We start from the raw sequence: 12,353 nt of genomic DNA on the forward strand, positions 1-12,353 counted from the left end.
ACAAATACACGCAGAAACGAAAAATTTGCACGAAAAATTATGCACGAAAACGATGATACGCAATCAATTAAATATTAAGCTGATCACTTATAAAATAAAAATTGTCGTTTGCATTTTTACAGTTGACAACATTTGAAAATCAAATGGCGCCCATTTTTGTGATACTGTGAAAAGAAAACAAAAACCTACAAGAAAGTTGCAAATATCCAAAAATCACGAAAATTGGTTTTGTAAAAACTGGTTGTTCCAAGAAGAAAGACTATTTGAGGAAAATAAAACCGCTATGAAGAGCAATTTGTTTTTTAAAAGATAAATGGTGTGAATTTTATAAAGAGATGCTTAGCTACAATTTAACAGAAATAAAATTGGCAGATCTCGAAAATCTATCTCTTTTTTATTCAAAACAAATATTTACAAAATTCATAGCCAACAAAAACTTTCGACTAAAAGAGTAGACAGTTTGTCTTGCAACTACTCCGAAAACTAATTGCGGCTGTTATTAATGAGACTAAATTATAATACTATGAAATAAAATTAAATACAAGCTGAACTAATAAAGTTCACAAACAACTTTACGAAACTACAGTTTTGAAGCCATTAAATTTATAAGGCATTAACAGCGAAAATATAACATGTCCATTTGCGTCTCTTTTGATCATCTTAACGTCTTGTTGTAAAACGACTATCACAAAATGACAACAAAAAGAACCACAAAAACTGATCTAAAATTCACAAAAGTCTTCTGAAACAAATCGTCTAAGCCCTGAAGACATCATTTAAAACAATTAAACAACAGTAAAATTTTTGTTTGATTCGACAAAACTTTAAAAAGAGCTCTAAATAATGAGGCTAATTTACGAAAATGATACAACATTGTAAAATACGAAAAAACCGCAAACCACAAGAAAAAGTTGAAGAATGCTATTACTCTTTTTTGTTAATTCGAAAGTCAAAACAACCATCATCTATTTACTTATATCAGTTTTTAAGTTCATTTTTTTATCTATCGTTGGCCACTGATACCTTTAGTTACACAATATTTGGCATATTACCACAAAAATTAACAACAAATAAAGGGCAAAAACTCTACCAATTTCTGCAAGAGAACGGTGTTACAGCCCTTCAAACCATATGTTAGGAAAACAAAAAATATGTTCAGTTTCAAATGTTGTGAAGGTTTTTTAGTTAGATTGTTAAATAATGTGACAATTTACAAAGGAAACTAAAACAACAGCAAAAACCGGCAATTATGCAAAAAAATCAGAAAGTTTTGTATGAAATCTCGTTGTACCAAAAGCAAGAAAACCTTCTGTTAAAATAATTGGCCACAAAATTAGTTTGTGCTCTATAGGGAGGAAAGGTTGACCTGTACTTTCTGAGTATAAACAAAATATGGACTAAAATAATATAAAAAAATGACAAGTTCAAAAAATCACAGAATTTTCCTTAAAAGAAATACATTCAATAACATAAGAGACATTAGGTAACAACCAAATGAATGGAAAAGGTTCACTTGCACCTCTTGAGGATGAAATCTTAGAGTGGTTATACATAAAAATCAGACACTTGAGATCTAAGAGTGGTTACACATAAAAATCAGACTGCCAAAAGAATAACAATTGAAGGCAAAAGACAAAAGAATTCAGTTAAATTTTACTAAAACTCTTCCTCAAAGCCATAAAAACCCTTTGGTTCTCTGAAAACAAACTGTATCTTCAGTTGGCCGCAAATTTTAATTAAATTGGAACTGTCATTAACGGAGCCGTGAATAAAAAATATTAACATAAGTAATTAACATTAAAAAAGCAAAATAGTTTGCAAAAAGGCAGCATCAAAGTAAAAACCAAAAAGTCTCTGATTCTAAGAATCCATGATATTATCGAACCTCTCCCTGATTTTGCTGCGCGCCCAGCAAACCGACCAAGTGTTCCAAGTGTTTGCGAATTAGACAACTTGTTGAGTGGAATTCTTCAAATATTAAAAAAAAACAACGATGCTTTTTGTATAATTATCGAGTTGAATCTGCAAAAAACGGCAAAGTTTTAATTCCAGAAGACTTTCATACAACACCTAATTGCAATTAGCGCTCTTTTTGAGATTAGGGAGTCTGTGTTAGGGTTTCTAGGTCACTAAGTCTGGCAAACTTTATCAAAGTGGACCCAAAAAGCATATTTTGTGCCATTTTTGATGATAACAGTTTGAATTTTGAAAATTTTATCAAAAATTTTAGCCAAAAAAACTTTAATCAAACAATTCAGCAACGTTCTTCTATCTCTAACTGTAACAACAACACTCTGCCGTTACAGGTTTTAACTTATTTTGAATTATATTAGCGAAATTGTGCCAAATTTTAGCAAAAATAGCAAAGTTTACTGAAAATGTGAACAAAAACAGTCGAATGTTCACAAACCTTAAACCTCGATAACTGCCTGTAAGAATCGAAAATCGAAAAAGTCTTTTTAATTCCGTACTCTACACTGGACGGGCTTTTTAATGATACCACTCACAATTCTCTACGATGAATATATCGATCGGCCAAAATTGACTGAACAAAAAAAAACCCAGTTGAGTATATAGTTCCTCCCTCCCCACCAAAGTGGGGGTCGGAACAATAAGCAAAAAGTACAAATTAGCAGCCAGATTTAACTGTTTTCGGCTCGTACAATTCAACAAAGTTATTTTTGACAATACACAAGTATGCAATTGAGAGTTGAACATATCATTTTTCGTGCATATTTGGAAATTATAATTCAATCGATAGGCGGAGATTTTGTTCGTTTAGACACTTAAAACAAGCTTCGGGTCTGATTTTAAAAAGTATAGTGGGAATCAGAAGATCCGATCGGTCAGGCAGGGCATTAATTTTTGATCCAAGACAGCGTATGGGCATTCAAACACTGACGATTATGCATGGAGACTACTTTCCTGTCAGGTAATTTTTGATTATAATTTTGTAAAACTTTTTTCTCGCAGAGTTTTAGGTGATTCCATTTAAAATAAAGGCACAAGCGGAAGAGATACAGATAAAGTTACTGATTGTACTGTCATATCGAGAGGTAGCATGATATATACCTTCTGTATAATAAGACAGGTGATATAAATGCTCAAAGATTGAATATCTATCATGTGTTTTTGGATTAGAAAAGTTCTATTTACGGCTCCCCTTCTCTCTCCCCTCATGCTCACCACACCCCAGCCCCACACCTTCTACCCCCCTCAATTAAGCTAAAGCTGGCCTCCCTAAGCCGCAGTCAACTACTGATGAAGCCTACCGCTCGCCAGTCGTTTGAGAACATTTCACCCACCGCTAGTCGGTTATGATTACAATTATATTTTTACATTAAAACGTTTGTTTTTTACTTCGTATTATTGGCAAGTACTAGTGGCGTGAAGCGTAGCATTTTGAGATTAATTTAATGCGAAAGACAAAAAATTACGAGCTGGAGTGGGGGTTCAAACGGAAATGGTCCAATAATTTTTGTCAATGAGTGCATTCTGTCGATTATAACTCTTGACGTTTAGGTATGTGTCTTCACACCCAAAAAAGCCGTATCTCTCCACAAGTGACAACCATTCTATGCGAGTCTGGGATCTTCGTTACTTATCAGATCGAAGTGGATCTTTTTTAAAACTTGAAGGATCTTCTCCTCGTTCGGGCAAATTCAGTTTCGTGACAGGGGAAAAACTTTTGGCCGCCTGTATGGATGGCAATGTGCGAATTTTCGGTACGGCAAACCTTTTCCTGGAAAATACACAGCCGGATTTAAAATTAAAAGTCGCCGACAAGATCGAGGACGATAATAGATATAATGGAAGCTATTCTTTTCCCGGTTGCGATTTTTAGTTGATTTTTGGTAGTTGCTGCCTTTCCTCCTGTGGACATAACTTTTTAATTTTTAGTATCCAATCTGAAGAAATTAACGCGTTTTTTGCACTAATTAGTGGTATAGCCAAATTTTGAATTTTGGATAAAAATAGCTCCTCTTGGATTTATAGTCCCGAGTCAAGATTTAAACAAATAAGTTACATTTATACACCGAACAGTAAAATTAGAGTGTCAATTAAAAAGTTAGAAAATTTTCACTTCGTGCTTATAATGCTATGTCTTGTTCTGCAAATTGGGTTGCATTCTTTGAGTATTAGTTAAAATGCTGCAACAAATTGTTTCTCAATTTTTCATTTCGAAGACTGTTTTGTTTTCAGCAAATAAGATAATTGAAAATTGAGAGGTCCTGTTTTTGAGTGGTTTCATTGTGATCACCCATAAGGAAGTTTAGTTTTCCTAGATCTAGAATTGTAGACTGTCCAAAAAACATTGTTTTTAACACCGATGAGTGAGTTATGCTGAGATCTGGCCTTTTTGTGGTGACTTGCTTTTCAAGTCGCAGTTTTGATAAAAGTCGCAAAGTAGATGAGAAAACGTACGTATGTTACGATACGATTATTGATGTCATTTTTTGATAGCACTTGGTTGCATTAATAAATATTCTTCAAGAGCGCGTCAGTATGATGGTCCCATCCAGTCTTTACCATGTACTTTTACTTTCCCTGGAATTGTTTTGCAATTTGTCTGAAAGTCATTCAGAGGCACTTTTATTTTTTGGTGGTCATATCAAAAACATCTTAAATTAATCGCGTGTGTAATCAATTTTGTTTTTTTTTCAAAACTGAAAAAAAAAAATACAATGCAATCTATTTTTGATCAAGTTGTCAGAATTTTCCGGGTTGTCATGTTCTTTTGTGCATTTGCAGAGAAAAAATGTTGCTTTGTCAAAATTGTTTATTTTTCTCTGCCTAATTTGATAGAAACTACCCCCTAACAGTTCTGCAAGTTTCCAGTATTGTTTTTTACTCAGTAACTCATATAATTATATAATCATTCTGGCTTTCAGCATTTCATGGAACTCAACAAAAATTAAACATGATTGTCTTAGTTACACAAAGCGTTAGCGAACTGCAACAGAGTCAAGTGGGGACCAATTTGTCATTTTCACAGAAAATGCAAAAACAAAACCTCTCGATTTTGGCCACCTAAAGCATCAAAGGTCACTGGTCCATAATATATCACAGGTCTCTCAGAAACTTCACCACCCCGGACGTTTAATCGATCAAAATTGTTGTTTCAAGAAGTCAATGGCAACCCAACCACTCGATATCTAATTTTTCATACCGTTTCTATAGCAAAGTCATCAAATTAAATGGGCAAAAACCATTTTATATAAAATCTACTGGTACACGTTTTGAATTAAAGTTCAAAACACCTGACTAGACTATTTTTGGAATCAACGTCGAGGAGTCAATTTTACACGAGGCCAGCCTCTACGCAATGATCATGTTTGAAAATGAAAACTGAACAAAGACACGAAATGAGAGTTCTCAGGATCCTAAAGAGCCCTTTTACGAAGAAATTAGATATCAATAGCTGCTAAAAATAATTACACATAACTAAAGAGTGATCAGCATTAAATTTTTCCTTGCTCAGTGTAAGCAAAATAGTGTAATCATAGAATAAAAATTGGAACAAAATAAAAAATATATTACCTGAATAACTTAAGGTTGATTTGTCAACGGTTTTTTTTTGGTAGGCACACGACTCAAATGGGAATCAAATGGTATACCCGTGTTCCATCGTCATCCTTTTTTGACTTTTTGGAACCAAATAGGCACAGAAGAAAAACATTAGTTTCAAAAAATTCTCAGTTAAACTTGCCAAGTCAGCAAAAATTTTTATTTTCTAAGTTTTATCCATAATTTTTTATTCTTGAAATAAAAGAATAGCAAGTATTCCCGAGGTCCAAACACAGACAAGAAAGAGTTGTCAAAAATATTTGATTAAAAGAGCTCAGTTTCTACTTAAAGTTTCGTCTTTTTTACTTTTTGAATATAATGTCTTCAAAACAATTTTTGTTTTCAAGCGTTACAAAACAGTAAACTTCCCAAATAATAGAAAACTTGAATGACACATAAAACAAAACCAGATACAATAGGAAAAAAAACGGTCATAAATCTTTTGAAATTTGCAAAACGAACTTGAAATTCGCCTAAAGTTCAATGATATCTGCAAAAAGAATCTTTGTACTGCTTAAATCTTAAGAGTGTGCAAAACACAATAGCCGTTTTTAACCCTAACCAACCAAATGGATTCAGTGATTAACAAATTTCACAAAAATAACATTAAATCTATTTAAAGTTGTATTGTTTTTGAGTTATGGGCCTCATTTTTTCCTTGGGGCCTCATGTTCATAGACCCATACTATTTTTTTTTTACTCGATGACTCATAATTGATACAAGACTTCGATCAATCGATCGAACTCGAGTTTATTCACAAACGAGTCCATGAAAAGATCTTTGGCTCACTGGGAAAAGGAAATAGACCCCTACAAAGCGTCATGGCTACCTAAAAATGAAAACTTTTTCTCTGTCGTTCAACGTAAAAGCAGCGCCCTTAACGAACTAAAAGTGATATCAACAAAAAATTCGAGTGGAGGGGATGTGGACAAGAATTCTACAAATTCTGGTTCCAATTTGAAATATGGTCAAGATTCAGGTCTGGAACTCAACCCTGGAGATGAACAATGCAGCTCTTCGAATCTAGGCGTTGTCGAACCGGTGTGGAAAACCGGTCGCCCGTGCCACATTCCCGTTTTCCACCCAGAACTCAATTTCTTGGCCGGAGCGTCTGGATGTGGCACTGTCAATGTGTGGTTCTAATATACATCCGGATGTATTCAATATGGAGGCGTGTTTTAAACTTGGGTGATAATTTTATGCCAAATTGTGATCAGCTGTATTAAAAATGGCTTTCAAGATGCAACATTTAGAAGATAGACGTAATGGTTACGTGACTCTGCTTGAAGTCATTAAGAACTTCTGGCGTTTATCGAGAACCGCGAAGCTGTTCTAGATATTAAGCCAGAATTTCAAAGTGACTTCTGCAGTCACGTAACCATGCTTAAAACACGAAACGCGCACGTTTTAAAATGACGAAAGTCAACTGAAGTCAACTTCTGGCTAAGTAGCAACTTCTGGCATTTTAACTTCTGGCACTGCAGATTTTCGGCATTTTAAAATGTGCACGTGAGTGTTTTAAAATGTATTCTACGTATCAGTGAAGCCTGGTGAAGTTTAATCTATTTCTATTCATGCATTATATCCCCATCTTCAGAGTGTTTAATTGCTCTTGAACGCAGTTCATAGCAATTATTGTAAACGTATGTGTCTTTTTTTATGCAAATCTTTCAATTGACAATTTTGCGCTTTTCTTCTAGAACATTCTTTGACTTCTCAAGTGACTTTTTCACGCTTTCGTTCATCATTTTTGAGTGATCTCTAGTGCTCCGAAGTTGCTAATATAAAATCGGTTGCAGCGTAGAAGAATTAACTGACTCGTAGCGTAGTGGTTAGTGAGGGTGGCCATGGATTGAGAGGTCAGTGGTTCGAATCACGGTGGGTTGAAAGCTTTTTTGCACCCATAAAGAAAAATTGATCTAGGCTACAGCCCCTGATGAATTAAAATGCCTCGCCTGTCGTTCAAGAGCAATTCTTCCGACATTTGTCGGTTTAGGTTTTCTAAAGTAAGTGAGTCTGAAAGTAGTATTGAGAGACAGTTTTGGTTTATTCGAAGTAGTCATATTGATTAAATTGACCTGGTCACTGTTTAGGGTGCATTATATCTTTTTATCGTTTATTTTTGAAAAGGATACAAAAAACTTAGTTACAATCCTACCTTACCTTAATTCAAGTATGAAACGTTGAGCTCATTTTTTCATCTTTCCTTTGTCAGATTTTATTTGGCATACTTTTTAAAAAAGTATGCTGAAAGATTACATTTATCGATCACTTTCCAGTCGGTTTTTAATGCAAAGGTGTTGCGAGCAAGAAAAGAGATGAATAAATAAATTGATACAAATTAAAACCAGACGGTTCGTGCGCAAATATGCTTAGCAAAGAATGTCTCAACATGCCTTCTCAAGTTTGTCAACAACAACTTTTTTGGAGAGGAAAAGCTCTTCTGATGATCAGTTTTGCAAAACTCAAATTGAAGCAATTTTTATTGAGTAGCCTTGGTTACAATTTTCTTTAATATTTAAAAATGAATACTTCGTTTTTATGTAAATTTAGCAGGCGTTAGCAAACCCTTAGTTAACTTAGGGACTTACTTTTTTTTAGTATTTGGGCAGCAATAAAAAAATTTCTTATTTAAATGTTTTCGTTTTTTTTTCAGTGAAAACATTTAACACCACTAATTGCCAATAAATAAAAGATAATTTATCATGCGAGAATGAGATTCAATTTAAATCTGAGAAGTTGAAATAGAATTTTTCGTTGAAGTGGTTGCTTTTTCTCTAGTTTTTTAAATAGTTTTAAAATGGGACCGACCGAGAGCTTAGATTTGAAAGTTATCTGAACCACCAAGAACTTTAAACAGAATGTGAAACAGAAAACAAAGTCTCCTTTTCCCTTGAAATTATTTGATCATTTCTGAGAAATTTCAATCAATTGAAGTTCAAATTTAGCGTAGAGTATCCAGGTATTGATTTTCAGAGTTAGCGTAAATGCCTGCAGATTTTTACAAATTAATTTTTCTTAAGAATTTATCTTTTCATTCAAAAGGTTATAGCAGTTCTCCTAAGTTTTTCCGTTAAATCAATTAGCCTGTCATAAAGGGTCCATAATTGACACGCAAAATACTTTTTAATCAAGAGGCCCGAGAAACCACCACGAAAATACCTTTTCCTTTTTTTCTAGAACAACATTTTTCTAATAGATTTCTTGTAACTTAGGATTATTAATTGTCCATTTTAACACAGCTTTTTACAAATAAAATTAGAAATGAACTACAAATTTATTTTATTGTTTGTACAATTATTTTATAATTTCAGAGACAAACGATTTTTTTGTTTCCTCTGTTTTTTGTAAAGTTTTAAATTCTGTTTAACTTTTTGTCCCATGTTTTATTAATTATTTTGCATAAGTTGGAAAACTGTTGAAGTTCAATAAAGGGTTTATATGTTTGAAAAGTGCTGGAACTATAATAGCTGGCAAACGGGGTGTAATTTTACAAAATTTTGCAGATATTATGAAGTTGTATAAATAATACCAATTGCGTAGGTGTAGGTGTATTGCTTTCCTCGTCTCTTCGGAATCTTTTAAGTTTTTGTTTCTTTGCTTTAATGTAGGTACTTTGGTGTCTGCTGATTTATATTGGAGTTGAAGACATTGATTAAACGTATGATTCATAGTTCAAAATTAGCCGGTATTAAATGGAAAAGCTATTAAGATTCTTTGATTGTATTATGCAAGATTGAAAAAATATAACATTTGCACTAAAGGTTTTCAAATTTTTTTTGCAAACGCAAAATTTGAGCAGAAAGAAGTTGTGAAATAAGTAAACTATGTAGAAATGTGTTGGAGATTTTTAAAAGCCACTGAGAGGTTTCGTTCATTTACGGCTGTTTAGAACTAATTAAAATATTGTTAAAACTCTCAGAATTAGGGACGCTTCCAATATGAGTAAAAAAGATGTTGAAATAATCATAAGAGCAGTTAATTCTTTAAGATCAACTAATCGTTTTATTTTGGAATAAACTCTTAATTTTTCTAATTGATTCGTAAATTTTTTTGACTAATTTCTGAAATCAATTCATTTTTCTTTTTAACGGAAAATGAATGGAATTTCATTATGAAAGGTTTCTATTTGCCCGACAAAATCAGAAAGTTAACAAATTCTGTGAAGATAAGAGAAATTCCTCATGAAAGGTTGCGACTGCTAAATTTGTATTCGAAATAGAAATTTTGAATGATCAACTAATCGTTTGATTTTGGAATAAACTCGTAATTTCTAATTGATTAGTTAACTCTTTTGACTAATTTCTGAAATCAATTCTTTTTTTCTTTTTAACGGAAATTGAATGGAATTTCATTATATAAAGTTTCTATTTGCGCGACAAAACCAGAAAGTTAACAAATTCTGTGAAGATAAGAGAAATTCCTCATGAAACGTTCCTCGTGACTGCTTTATTTTTATTCGAAATAGAAATTTTTTACAACTACAGTTTTTTGAAACCCCATTTACAACTCTCGTAAACGAAACAATCGCATCACAAACAACAGATTTTGTAGTTTTATGAAGTCGAAATACAAGTTGTTTTTACCTTTCATTCAAGTGCTTTCCTGTGGCAATGCTAATTTGTTGTAGATTTTGGTGAGTTGCCATTTTTTGAAGCCTTTATTGGAAAATTAAACAATTCTTTAATATAACGTTATTTTAGCAGTGTTTCATATTTTCCCAACTTTTGTTCTTTGTTTCACGTGCGCAATTAATTCTCAAAGTTATTTTTGTCTCTAATTGCTTGCTAGCAAACTATTTTCGTTGACTGTTATGTTTTGAATTGTCTATATTGACTTTGGATACATTAACATAAAGATTATATAGTGCTCATTTTCAGCTCACAAAGATTTCGACTATTTGCCGGTTTTCATATGTTCGCTAACAACATTGAATGGCATTTTTCTCGCTAAGCAATTGTCATTTACTTTTCCTGAGGTTGCAAAAAGTTTTCTTTTGGATTTCCTATCGTTTCTTTGATTTAATTGATAATTTTTTAGTTATTTGTTATTTTCTCTGTTTTTGCTAAGCCAAGCGTCACAATTCTTCGAGTTTTCCTTCCTCATTGTCAGTTTTTGCTCTAGGACTCATAATGAGTTCCAGATTTCTCTAGCTAACGCTTTTTTTATGGTGCTTGTTGTTAATGACCATTAACTGCGGAGACATTGGCACATTTTTTTTCAAGATAACGAATTTTGTTCTTTTTCAGGGTTTCAATGTTTGTGGTCATTGTTTTGCTCATGTGGATTCCGGGAGCAAAGTTTGCCTTTCTTATTGACTACTTCTGGAGTTTTTGTCGCGAGCTTGTAGATAATTTGATTTTTCCCTGCTTTGTTTTTGTGCATTACCTAGGCTGTGTGCATTATCTAGTGATTACCAATATTTCCAATGTTAAGCACTTCTATTCAAGTAGTCAATATCTTTTGGAAATCTTCTGAAACATATAGAGAAAATTCTTGTAGCTTTCCATCTTCTTCTTTTTTAATCAAAATGGAGAATACTGATGTGAGGTCGAGTTTTTTCTTCGTTCGATTTTTCAGTTGTTTACTCATGGTAGTGAAACATTATTTTGTAGCCCTTAGACGCTAATTCTGATATTTTTTAAAAACTACTGATTTTTGAAGTTTGTCAAAAAAGATTTTTTCAAAAAAGCTCTAAGGAAAACAGGAAAAGGGTCATTGGGGTGAGCAGAATAAAGGTTAATTGTAATGTTATAAAAAACAAATATTCAAAAGAAAAGAAAAATTAGAAACATTTGTCTCCCTCTCTGTTGCTTTTTAAACTTTTTAGTTTATGTACTTCACTAGGTTTCCGATAACTGAAACAGGAAAATTTCATCACTCGTGGGAATCCAAAAATAAAAGACGTCAAAAGTTTATGAAAGGAAAAACAATTTTTTTGAGCTCTTAACTATTTTTTCCAAAATCATGGTATCTTGTTGTTGCTTAAAGTTATTTTTTGCCCGAAATGATTTCAAGTGAGATTTATTGGACTTGGAGATTTATTGATATACAGGAAAACTATAGAAAACAATTTTTCTAAACATTTTTTTCTAGATGAGAACCAGTAAAAGGCAAAAAAGGAAATGCTTTGTTCGTGTTTTTGTCGGCTTCTCTGGCTTTTTGAAATAGCTATTTTGTCTGGAAAATAGGACTTCTATATATTAAACTATTTGATTGAACGGATGCTGTATGGGGACATTATTTTAAATTTATTATTTAAGAAGAGGAAGATCAAATAAATTATTTGTAAATTGTGTTGCTGACGCAATTGCGTGTAAGCGTAGATGAAAGAGCATATTACTTGTGCGTTCGCACAGATTGTTCCAACTGGGATATAGCCCAGTGGTTAGGACCTAGGCGCCTTAATCTAGAGGTTGCGGTTCGAACCCCGGTGGGACCAAATCTCTTTTTTATATATAATTGGAATCCAGAGGTCAAATTAATAGCATTTTTGACCTATTCCGACCTTGAAAAGAGCGTCAATTACGTTTGGCCGACAACCTTGCTAGTTGTCTGATGCAGTAAATCTTACGTAGGTTTTTCTCTTATACGTTGAGTCTTATAGGTGTTGAGTCTTATATGTTGAATCTTATATGTTGAGAAATACAAAAATTTGAATTTCCTGTACCGAAACAGGATTTTGTTTGCTATATCGACTTTGTTTCTATACATAGCCGATCTCAAGAAATTAACTCTTGAATTCTTATTAGTTTTATTTTTATTAAGACTTTGAGTATTGATC

At 32.9% G+C, this 12,353-nt stretch overlaps 2 protein-coding genes across 2 annotated transcripts in view; one reads left to right on the forward strand and one right to left on the reverse strand.

Moving 5' to 3' along the window:
• Positions 1-3,844, forward strand: part of LOC142350540 (uncharacterized) — a 44,403-nt gene extending 40,559 nt beyond the window's left edge. The window contains exons 9-10 of the mRNA XM_075402388.1: positions 2,851-2,932; positions 3,523-3,844. Of these exons, the coding sequence (XP_075258503.1) occupies positions 2,851-2,932; positions 3,523-3,844 (404 nt within the window). The remainder of the gene's footprint in view (positions 1-2,850; positions 2,933-3,522) is intronic.
• LOC142350263 (uncharacterized) overlaps positions 1-12,353 on the reverse strand; it is a 484,377-nt gene that overhangs the window by 239,369 nt on the left and 232,655 nt on the right. The gene's annotated exons all lie outside the window — the stretch shown is intronic.

The sequence above is a fragment of the Convolutriloba macropyga genome, chromosome 12, assembly GCF_964194025.1.
Source record: "Convolutriloba macropyga chromosome 12, txConMacr16.3, whole genome shotgun sequence".
Lineage (NCBI taxonomy): Eukaryota > Metazoa > Xenacoelomorpha > Acoela > Convolutidae > Convolutriloba > Convolutriloba macropyga.